Genomic DNA, 12,518 nt, shown 5'->3' with positions numbered 1-12,518 from the left:
CACACACACAAACATCTGATTAATCTGCTGATGAAAAGCTCATTTTCAATAAAAAGGGTATTTCAATGTTTTTCTCCTGCTTGTTCACACGGACGTTTCCTAATGGGGAAAGTGAATGACACGGCCTCTTTCTAAATCTGCTTTTTCTAGTTTCTAAAGTGCTGGGGGTCTGAGGCTGTCCAGAGGATACCCAGGAAGATATGGAGATGTCTTTAGCCCCACCAGATCAAGGGGGTGGAGAAGAGAGGAGACGAGAACGCCAGGTGGTGAGGGGACTGGAGACGGTTAGCAAAGCAAACACCCAGTGTCACACAGAAGGATTTACGAGACGAAGTCACCAGCCTGGCTGTCAGTCATGTGGGAAAACAATTAGTGATGCTGTGGAGGAAAAGCCTGGATTCCCATTAAGACGTCTGGTTCTCTCTTCATCCCCCAGAGGGATTCTCCTCATGAAATGTAGGCTAATTTTGGTAAAGTTATCAAAATGAGAAGACAAGAGGAAAATATAATCCCAAAACAGCCTTACTCCCAAAATAACTAACTAGAACGTGCAATGCTTTGAATATGTATCAATTTTTCATATAGCCATCATTACAATCACAATCCATTCCTTTTTAGTCAACAGCAGGCCGTGCGTGTTAAACAGTATAGTGTATACACAGACCTGGTGGCAGCCGAGGCATTGCGCCAACCTGAAAGGCACCCAACACTTTTGAAAACAAAGAGCTCATCCTGGGGCTAAACACTCAGCCCAGGACTCCCACTGTCGAAAGGATTACGTAAAAGCACCATTTTAAAAAACGGCACCAGCGATCAGCTGCATTTCTACCAAACTGACTGACCATGTCATATTGGCCTGCCCTACAGCTCTCTGGTTGTTCAACTGGCCAAGTCATATTGGCCTGCCCTACAGCTCTCCGGTTGTTCAACTGGCCAAGTCATATTGGCCTGCCCTACAGCTCTCTGGTTGTTCAACTGGCCAAGTCATATTGGCCTGCCCTACAGCTCTCTGGTTGTTCAACTGGCCAAGTCATATTGGCCTGCCCTACAGCTCTCTGGTTGTTCAACTGGCCAAGTCATATTGGCCTGCCCTGCACCTGGATATCCTTCCCCCTCTCATCACCCATTTTAAAAGGAGAGAAAGCATGCGATGGTGTGATCACATTGGCTGGTGATGATACATTTACTGCAGTATCATCAGAGTTTCTAAACCCAGAGGCGCAACATCGTGACACTTCCGGGAACGCTTGCGAAGCAGACCAGGCCGGGATTTGAGAAGTCAATGAGAGAAGTACAAAAATAATATTCCTTAGTTGTTAATTTTCTCAAAATCAAAAAATAATAAAAAAAAAAGGCACAACCTAGATTAGTCAATGTCTTAAGTAGTTGAACGTGTTATTAGGCCAACCTCGTGAAAGCGGAAAAACGTACCCGTTTTTTTATTTGTCAAAAACAACTTTATAGAGAAAGAGTGCCTTTGATTGGACGGTCTGCACATGCGCAGTCCTGCGGGAGACGACTGCTAGACCCAATGTCACGTTTCTGCGCGTTGAGCTTAGCTAGCCGACGTTGCCATGACATCTGGGATTTCTATTGGAGAAGCAGTTTCTGCCTGCCTTCATACTGTACCGTCTTGGGTATTATGCCTAATACTTACCCAACAAATACTTAGCTATGCGCTAAATATATTTTGACCACTTTTTTTCTCCCCCCCCTCTGGCCTCCATTGATTTAGTCACCCTAATTTTGACCATCATACAAGCGTAAAAACGTAAATCACTTTTTAACAGATTTTGGTTTTAGACGTGAGGTTTGGACCATTGGTTTTCCTAGAGGAGTATCTACACAGTTAACATATTTTAAAATATGTTATTTTTTTTATTGGACTCCCTACCCTTAATGATAAAGGGACAATTTCAGAATTTAACAGGCTACTGCACTTTCAGGTGAAAACTCAATAAAACAAGTTTCAAATATAATGAAAATGACTATGCATTTCAGCTGTTTCAAAAACATTAAAATACGCTATTAGCATTTTTACTGTATGAATGTTGGACTCAACGAGACCATTCTGTTTACACTGCCCTGCTTAGAGTGGCAAACGTTGGGCAAGTGTCGTGGGCGGCTTCTGGAGGTGGCGTTCGAGACGTGAGAAATACGCAAGTTCACATTACAGTAATGTCTTTCGAGAATCGATACCTCTCAAGAATCTCTCGAAATTCTCCTTAAATTCTGGTCAATGAGAATAGATCCTAAGACACAAAAGATCCTAGCAAAGATCCTGCAGTGGGACAGAGACAGACCACACCCCTTCGCACTACCATGGAAGCTCTTTCTCCTCTCCTCCAAATCCACGTCTCTCTTTTCAGAGTGAGTTATCATTTATTGGAGGAATCCTCTATCCACAAAAAAACATTCATCCCCACATACCAAGCAAGCAGCCATCAGGCTATAAAAGGAGGAGATTTCGTACCCGTCCCAAATGGCATCCTATTCCCTTTACAGAGCACTACTTTTGACCAGAGTAGTGCACTATATAGGGAGCCATGTGGGACATGGTCTTCCACACAGCCAGAGGGACTGCAGACAGGCAAACCTCAGGAGACTGGCGAACAGAAACCACACAGCATGTAGCCATAACCCAGGCTGCCTCTATCAAAAACGCCATAAAAAAAGAGAAGTACACACTACATTTAAATTTTTAATTTTAGTCATTTAGCAGACGCTCTTATCCAGAGCGACTTACAGGAGCAATTAGGGTTAAGTGCCTTGCTCAAGGGCACATCGACAGATTTTTCACCTAGTCGGCTCGGGGATTAGAACCGGTGACCTTTCGGTTACTGGCGCAACGCTCTTAACCACTAAGCTACCAGGCTAGTAGGAAGCAACAACTAAACAGAGAGAGCGAGAGAGGACACACTAGCAGGCTAGAACAGTAGAGGTAGGTAGGAGGGGTGTAAATGTACGTCCTTTGTCGACTCTCTGTGGCATTGTTACCTGTAGATACATACTTTAGAGAAGACCCTGGTAGACTGACCGACAGTCCTACTGCTAAAAAAGCACCTCCGGGCAACCTGCCTTATCCCTTTCAAGAATCGAAAACAGTTGGATTTGATTTTGCCAAAACAAAAAGTCACGTTTTCTCTACCAGAGATAGAAAACGCACAATACAGGACTAACCAAATTTGACAACCTCCCTTTTAGCCTGATGTGAGACAATCCAGACGCCCTAGCGTCAACAACTAAAAGTGGTTTCTGACATGGTGACCATATTACAGTAGTTAGGCCTATGCCTAATGAATGTAACTATCCACATATTACAGTAGTTATTGATTTAGGCAACCAGGGAGAAACATGCCCTCTCCTGTAGACCCTTAGAACACCAAGACCCCATCTCCAACGTTGTTTACATGGTGTGTCAGATGAGTTTAAAACTCCAGCGAATCGGAGCAGACTGACTGTAATGTAAATACAGCCAATCATATTCCACCTCTCAAACGCAGCAGAGAGATCATAAGTCCAAACCGTAGCAAACAGTTGCTAGCGGAAAACCTTTTGCAACAAAAACAAGAGTTTCTATTGGACAAATTCATGTAGGTCCCTCCACGTTTCGTTTTGGTTCTGTTTGGTTTCTAGTGAATACACCCCAGTTGTTTGAACACGGGAGGGAAAAAAACTGAACGTGTCAACATAAAAAAAAAAAAAAAAGTAGACAGAACAGAAAAGAAGAACAGACCAGTAGGCTATAGTCCTGTGCTCTGCAGCAGATAGCTACTCTGACTCCCGTTGCAAAATGAGTCCGATTAGTGTCTGTAAAATGAATTACAGAGCTTTGGGAGACCCCAGAGACCACAGAGCATTGGAAAGGAAATGGCTGAGAGGGATGAGGGGATGGCAGGAACACGCGTCGTCTCTATTGAGTCCCGAGCGGAGTCAGAAAGAGGAGAGAAGAGGGTTTTGCTGTTGGTCTCAGGTCTTGGCATACTCCTTGTGGAACTAGTGTCTGGCAGGGTCGATATATGCAGCTGTGCTTGCTATGCCGACAAAAACCATCACTTCTTGTGGAAAAGCCTAAATGAAAGTTGGCCTATTTTTAATTGAATGAATTCTATCTGCAGCCAGCAAACTCCTGAAAAAAAAAAAATATGTAGTCCAACATCAAGATAAGTCATGGGATGGTCCAAAATGTCACCCTGTTCCCTCTATAGTATACTAGCTTTTTTGACCAGGGCCCGTCGTGCATTATATAGGGAATAGGGTGACATTTGGGACGCACCCCATGATAAAAAAGGCAGGAGCTCCTGATGTTAATGTGATATCTATGTAGCAGAACAGCAACAAGAGGCCCACTCTAGGTCCGTTCCCCAAGGATCACAGTCCCTTACAAATGACCCTTTCATTCTCAGTCACTACTCTGCACTAGGGGCTGTGGCGGTCACGAAATTCCGTCAGCCGGTGATTATCAAGCAAATAACTGGGGTCGGTCTCACGGTAATTGACCGTTGATTAACATAAACATATTCAGCATCTCCTGGCTTCAACACATCGCCTACAAGCCACTGATGCTGACCTTTGGAACATCTACATAAATTTAAAAAATCTAATAAATCCATGTGATATAGCCTACGCCTTCACAATAAATTAATTATTATTAATTTTAGACAGGTCTAAAGAAGCATGATATGAAGAAAATGTAGTCTATTTTAGAAGAACAGAATAGCATACTCTCAGTTGTCCTTATGTTATGCCCTGATCTGGCTATGCCATATGGCTGTGGGCTACACTAGTTCATTTAGCAGACAAGATTATCTTAGAATTCCGTGGCATTATTTTATAGCATGAAGAATAAAATTGAACAAAGCTGAATAAAATAGAAAGGATATTTTCTCCGAAGGATTTGAGGGAGTGCGCATATGCGGCTATTCTGTGTTGAGCGATTAACAAAATAAATAGGTATTCCTATATGCTTAATTTAGAGTTATTCATGTAACTTTAGTTGTTCTACAAACGTTGGGCTATATGTTTTGATGTTTAATACATTGTAAGGCTGCGTGATGAGACTAATAATGATTTGAAAAAAGTCACTTGAAAAGGCATGAGCTCTGCTTTGTTTTTTGCGCAGGCTGTACACAGTCACTCACTCACAATTTGACAAGCACTTGATAATGCCAATAATTTCACGGCGGCATCCCTTTTGTGTGGCCGTAATGCACCCTAAAAGAAATCCATGCCTTTTGTGGCCAGTGGCCGTTGTGCCCTTCTCCATGAGTGCTGCGCGCTCCATCATGTGATCGGGTCTCTCACAGGCTACAAGTGAAGACAGACACATCATGCCAGCCAGGTAGGCTATACTCCTGTTGTAAATATAAGCAACATGCTTAATATTAGGAAAGCTGAGAAATAAATAGAGTAGGCCTAGAAAAGCTGATCCTCCTCTTTTTAGTAGAGGCCATCACTCTGTTTTCTCGCGCAATTGCATAGCCTATTGAAACGTTGCGCAACATGAGCTCATGGCCTCTCATTAAGTGTTTGATTAGATTTTTTGATACATTTGCATTGACGTCAGAGTGATGAGGGGGACAATAGAGTGCTGAGTATCAGGCAGTTAGCAAGTTTGGTAGGCTGCTAATGACCATCAGCAGCATCAGAGCTTGGAGAAGCCTAATTACCGTGACTAAAACGGTCACGTGGAATTTGACTGCCTTCATGACTCGTGACCGCCGGTGTGGCGGTAATACGGTCACCGCAACAGCCCTACACTCTGCACAATGGCTTTGCTTGCTGCCCAGAAAGGCAGCACCTGTTACCTAAACAAAAGGTGAAATAGCCATGGCAGAAGTAGCCTGGCTACCAGTCTGTTTAGCTACAATTCCACTCCTTGACACGGTTATGCTAAACGTTGGCATATGACATTCAATTTACATTTTAGTCATTTAGCAGACGCTCTTATCCTGAGCGACTTACAGGAGCAATTAGGGTTAAGTGCCTTGCTCAAGGGCACGTCGACAGATTTTTCACCTAGTCGGCACGGGGATTAGAACCAGCGACCTTTCGGTTACTGGCACAACGCTCTTAACCACTAAAGCTACACGGAGTGGAACGTTTAGCTAAACAGATTAGGTACCCAGGCTATGGCAGAAGGATTATGGGTACGATGTGTGAAAGTATAACCAGATTAGGGCTGTGATAGTCATGGAGTTTTGGGTTGTGGTTATTTGTCAGGAAAAAAAAAAATGTCCACGGTCACCGTTATAACTGTTTGAATGGCAAAATGAAGGCGCGCCATTTTCTCATCTCATCTCTGTCTGCAGTGGTCATGCAGTTGCAGCACAGATGGAACAAGGAGACAGATGTTTCACAGGATGTATACATCTGATAGCTAAAGAGACTGGTACTCAGACTAACATTCCACTCCTTGCCAAACCTTTCGGCAATCTCAACGTTCAATATTTCACATTTACATTTTAGTCATTTAGCAGACGTTCTTATCCAGAGCGACTTACAGTTAAGTGAGTGCATACATTTTTCATACTGCCCCCCCCCCCCGTGGGAAACGAACCCACAACCCTGGCTTTGCAAGTGCCATGCTCTACCAACTGAGCTACAGGGGACCCACAATATGCAGCCTGATTTACGACAGTTGCTGATCGGCAATTGGAAACATTAAAACAAGTAGAACAAGTAATACTGCTAGGACCTGCTGCGGTCATTCATGATATAGAAAATATTAGCCTACAAGATTCAAATCACACTACGTTTCGCTAAACTGGCACCCGTCATCATTCCTCGCACATAAGCTGATCATTTGCTTAATTTTTTTTACAATTTTGTTAAGCTCATTTCAGAGTTATTATTTGTCCCTACTCTTATTAAAACGTCTAGCCAGAGCACTACGCATAAGGAAGTACAGCTACAGATCATGATACATCAGGGGTATTCAACCGGGGGTCCACGGGGTCCGCAAAAATAGATTATTATTTTTTTTTATATGTTTTACAATGTTTTTATGAATATTGTTAGCAAGAGAATAAAACACATTTTGAATAGAAACGAGGGGCATTTGTTCTTTATAAATGATGTCAACTTAATTTCTCAACTCTTAATCTTGAGCAATTTACACTCATTGGAGCTAATTATACTCACCGGAGTATCTGCATAGGGTTTGAACAAGCAGCCATGAGTAGCAGTGTGGCAGTGCCGCTGGTTAGCTTTCTTGACTTGGACATAATTTTTTGCCAACACATGGCTAACCTTTGTTTAACCAGCTAAACCGCTGCTATTAGCGAACATGTGTTTGGAGTTACCTTTCTAGCTAATAGGCTGTTAAGAGTTTACACTTCTTCCAATTATAATGTGGGGAGGTCAACAACAAAAAAAATCATTAATAAAACGTTGATTACCTCTCCTTGCCATTATCATTCACCTGATAAGACGTGTGAGAGAAAACAATGTTTTGCTAACATATGATGGGGGTCCCTGGGTCACCGGTTTGCCTGGGAGGTCGTCCCTGGGCAAGAAATGGTTGAAAACCCCTGTTACAGCATCAGAGGAGCGCACGTTGGAGGGAGGAGATGGACAGTTTGACGGATTAAGGTAGAAAAAAACAATTGTTTATAAAAAAAATATTTTACACTACTGCTATTGTGTATATAGGATATATTTACTTAAAATACAATAAAATTAATGTTTTCGAACAGTTATGACGGTTATTTTATTCACGCCTTCACCCATAATTTTTTTACACGACTACACAATTACCGCGCCAGTCCGGATACACATAGGCCTTTAAAAAAGAACGCAGAAGTTATTACTGTGTAATTGCCATTTTACGATGTGATTTCTTAGGAAAAAAACTAGTGCTAGGCTAGCAAACATACTGTGTGTGATGCAGCAGGAAACTCATTGAATATGTGGAGCCCAACATTCCACAACACAATACAAAAGGAAATATTCAAAATCGTTAGGGGACGGGTTAGCTAAAAGGGTTAGGGGACGGGTTAGCTAAAAGGGTTAAGGTTAGGGTTAGCTAAAAGGGTTAAGGTTAGCTAAAAGGGTTAGGGTTAGCTAAAAGGGTTAGGGTTAGCTAAAAGGGTTAGCTAAAAGGGTTAACGTTAGGGTTAGCTAAAAGGGTTAGGGTTAGCTAAAAGGGTTAGGGTTAGCTAAAAGGGTTAAGGTTAGGGTTAGCTAAAAGGGTTAGGGTTAGCTAAAAGGGTTAGGGTTAGCTAAAAGGGTTAGGGTTAGCTAAAAGGGTTAACGTTAGGGTTAGCTAAAAGGGTTAGGGTTAGCTAAAAGGGTTAGGGTTAGCTAAAAGGGTTAGGGTTAGCTAAAAGGGTTAAGGTTAGGGTTAGCTAAAAGGGTTAGGGTTAGCTAAAAGGGTTAGGGTTAGCTAAAAGGGTTAAGGTTAGGGTTAGCTAAAAGGGTTAAGGTTAGGGTTAGCTAACATGCTAAGTAGTTGCAAAGTAGCAAGTTGTAGAAAAGTTGCTAATGATCTAAAATGCTAAAGTTGTCCGTGGTGAGATTCGAAAGCGGAACCTTTTGATTGCTAGACTTTGGCATTATTACGCCCACCCACCCTACTTTATTTTTTGCCTTAAGAAACAAAATCGGTCTTATGTAACCATACCAAAACTTAACATATCATACTAATTTGAGTGTCCTGATTTACTTTTACGATGTTACGTCTAGTCCCAAATGGGACCAATATGGGGGATAGGGTCCCAAATGGTACCCTATCCCCTACATAGTGCACTACTTTTGACCAGAGCCTTATAGACCGTGGTCAACAGTATAGAAGCTAGGCCACAGCCTACTGTTCATGCAATGGGTTCATTAGGCCCATGTGAGTTTGGAAATGCCATTATGTGATGGCTTTAACAAGATCTCAGATTCAGTTTTCTGTGCTTCTAAGAATATGATGCATGTGTTTGGCTCAGAATGCCTGTAGCCTGGGCTTCCTGGTCTGGCTCTAAATGCTGCAGCAGATTTCCTATTCCTTCAATACAAAGTGGTCCCTGTCCTCATTTCATATGCTTCCTATTAGCGTAATGAGTTCCTAAAAGCCATGGGTTTGGATCTGAAAAATACTGCATCTCTCATTTCAAATCTTTTTCCATGTTACTAATGGTCACACTATATATTTTACACACAAGGCAGGCATTCATTATGGGTGAATCGGTAAAGAACAATGCATGCATCGTGCTGTATAGCCTATATCCAAAACTGCTTCTGCCACTCACAATAGCGTACTTGTTTTAGGAGTCAACTTTACAAAGCAGCCAACAAATGCAGATACACTTTTTCTGCATCTGCAAGCGCAAGACGTGGGTAACTCGTTGGGGTAACATCTGCATTAATGTTGGTAGCTAACCCTAGCTACTTCACTTTTGTCTCCCAGAGAACTTACATTTGCATTATAGGTTTTGCACAGATCCATAAACTGTGTGTGCCTCCAGTTGACAACCTACACTTCCTCCCAGGTATTGCTTAAGGCTTCCGCATGCTTCAGTTTGGCTGGCGCCTAGCTGACCCGAAAGAGTGTGCTGCATACCTTCGACCTTTGCTTGAAAAGACTGTTGCTTGAAAAACAAGAAAAAAGCGGCAATAGTACTGTTTATCCATCTGGAGACGGCATAGCGAGTATACACTTCTTCCAAATAGTCAGAATTAAATCGGAGATAACTCGAAAGAAATCTGTCAATTTTTTACGTTTTTTTAACAAGGAGATCTTAGGTCGCCAACTTTACATATAAGTAGGATGTTTGGTGCAGTATTTCTCAATAGAAAAAACGTGCATGAAAACAAGTCGTCTAAAATGTTGAATGACAACAAACACTTCATTGAAGAATCCCTACTGTTGACCAATCACAGACGAAGGGGCATAGACTTCAGCTTCCGAACATGTGGATGCAGAGTTCGAATCAAGCAGCGCGTCGAGCAAAGTTGGCGAAGACGAATGTTCTGAATGGAAAACTGGAACAAAAAGGAAGTTGTCTAAAATTGGAGTGGAGGATACGTGCGTGAATGATAATGAATCGCTTCTTGTTGGGATGCGTTTGTTGAGTAAGGATGCATATGTGGGGAAACCCGTTTGAGGTGTCGAAAACGGTGAAGTGTACGCTTGGAAAAGTGGAGTCTGTCAGAGTGACCAGGAGTGGTCTGATTTTGATTCATTGTATTTCTGAAGAGCAGTGGAAGACTGCAGTGGGCCTCAGGGACGACGACGACGGATGTTCAGGTTGAATCCTGAAGAGAATTCCTGGTGTGGTTGGCGCCCGCCGTCTGACCCGCTGGGTGAATGGAGGGAAATAAGAACGTCTGTCGGTCCTGTTGTTTTTTTAAGGAAAAAAAAAAAAAACTAAAACATGTGAAGCTTGGTTATGTAAGATATGCCGTATGAGCTTTCGTCCCCAAACCACTGCAGTGTAAGAATTGTAAAGGATTTGGCCATGTTTCAAGTGTGTGCAGACCATAGTATACTGAAGAACGGTGTGTAGAAGGACGACGGTGTTGCGATTGTGGTGGAGAAAATAATAATAATAATAATAAGCCATTTAGCAGACGCTTTTATCCAAAGCGACTTACAGTCATGCGTGCATACATTTTTGTGTATGGGTGTTCCCGGGGATCGAACCCACTACCTTGGCGTTACAAGCGCCGTGCTCTACCAGCGGAGCTACAGAGGACCACAGATCATGATCCTGAGTTCCTGGAGGTTCCTGTAAGGGTTTAGGAAATTGAGGTGGCAAAAGTTAGAGGTCAATCGAATCTCCTATGCGGAGGCCATTAAAAAAATAATTGGGAAAACAAGTGATGCTAGTGAAGATATGGTAGAGGACGCACCACAGCCTGTAGTAAATGTTTGCTGCCAGACAAAAGATACCCTGTGTGTTAAAAAGGTGGATTTTGTTGCATTCATTGGCACAGTTATAAACTGTAGAGCACAAGTCTCAAAGAAGTCTAAGAAACTGGACATTATTGTGGCAGAAAAGGTTTTGGGACTCAAGGATTTTACATCTAAAGACTTGTAAGGTGTATTGACACAGGAAGACCCACCTGCCAAGGTTTCCCCTCCCAGGTTTCCCTTGAGCCGGTGTAGGGATTTTTTTTTTGGGGGGGGGGGGGATCCTGTTTCCATCCCGCATAGTAGGTGTCGGGATGCACATTAGTGTGTGATCTCCAATATACCATAGAGGAACAATGACCGCAAGTGATGCGTTAACGTTCAGAATGAGCGTCGGGGCTCTTAACAAACCTACCCCGGCCAGAAGATACCATCGTCAATAGGCGCTAGAAAGGTAGTTAGCGTCTATGAATGGGTTACTCGAAAAGAAAACCACTTCCTCAGCGGTCCATATTGCTTGGACTCACCTGAATATTTTAAAAGTCAGCTATTACCTAGCCGGTGTAGCTTGTTAGCTAGTTTGTTAGACCGAGTTTGCATTACAGGGGGCTAACGTTAGCCAGTTGGCTAGCCAGTTAGCTAGGAGCAAGCAGTCAAGGGTATGCAGTACACCAGTAGCAAATATATGTATAACTAACCCTGTGCCAGTAGTTAACTAAATAGTTGTGATTAGCTAACAGTTAACTGCTAGCTAGCTGTTATATCAGTCCTTTATCAACAATGTGCTTTACCCAAAAGCTTCTTGACCTCCTCCTCGCTCATGTAGACGTTGACACTGGGGCGATTGTCGATGCCCGGAGCAGGGGCACTGCTGGTGCCGGGGTCGGCGAGGCAGACGGCCCCTTCCACCAACAGCAGGAAAAACAAACCCCAGAGTCTCCACTGAACCGAATGTGGCCAGCCTCGAAACACCGAGGGGCTGACACAACGGCGAACCAGTCCCTGCTGCCCCAACAACATTGCAGTTGTCTTGTAGCTAGCTGTTGTGCTTCTTCGCTAGTTGATTCCCCCGCCTCGTTTTTCCAAATCCTCGATTTATTTTTCATCCGTAGCGCAAGTTAATTCCTAAAGGCAACATTACTACTTGATATTCAATCGCTCTTTTGTTTTCTTCCCCGTTTCACCAGGTTTTTCGTGCTTCTTGATAGTTTGCTAGCTAACTGATTAGCCGAACACGCTAACTTCGGCCAGACTCGACCGCGCTCCAATATGCGATTAGTTTTTTTTGTCAAGTTTGCCAATGTTTGGATACAATTCTGGATTCACAGTCCTTTGCACATATTATACAACTTAGATCTATTTAACTTTTTAAAAAAGATAAATAGTTAAGATTTTCCCGAATATAACATCTAGCTTTCTGCTTTCATGGTTCGTTCTTCCACCTGTGTGAAGCTTGACACAATAGTGGACTTCTGATTTTTCTGTGGATTTTATATGGCGGTTGGCAACCAACTTTAAGGTGCATTACCGCCACCAACTGGACTGGAGTGTGGACCAGAGACAGCGAAGGTCTAAATCCTACCCAATAATCTCGTCTCCCTAAGGAAACGAAATACATAATTAAATACTACATCCCCTGAAGATTTCCCCAGCAGTTCACTTAGTCCTGGCTCTTCAA

At 42.9% G+C, this 12,518-nt stretch overlaps 1 protein-coding gene across 4 annotated transcripts in view; it reads right to left on the bottom strand.

Moving 5' to 3' along the window:
- The window catches only part of ryk (receptor like tyrosine kinase), a 104,259-nt gene extending 91,970 nt beyond the window's left edge, over window positions 1–12,289 (bottom strand). For all 4 annotated transcript variants that reach the window (XM_041840688.2, XM_041840690.2, XM_041840689.2 and 1 more), the window contains exon 1: window positions 11,632–12,289. In XM_041840688.2, coding sequence (XP_041696622.1) covers window positions 11,632–11,860 — 229 coding nt within the window. In that variant the 5' untranslated portion in view covers window positions 11,861–12,289. The remainder of the gene's footprint in view (window positions 1–11,631) is intronic.
- Window positions 12,290–12,518: the final 229 nt, after the last annotated feature.

The sequence above is a fragment of the Coregonus clupeaformis genome, chromosome 20, assembly GCF_020615455.1.
Source record: "Coregonus clupeaformis isolate EN_2021a chromosome 20, ASM2061545v1, whole genome shotgun sequence".
In the NCBI taxonomy this organism is placed as follows: domain Eukaryota; kingdom Metazoa; phylum Chordata; class Actinopteri; order Salmoniformes; family Salmonidae; genus Coregonus; species Coregonus clupeaformis.
This window is presented reverse-complemented; position numbering and strand designations above follow the sequence as displayed.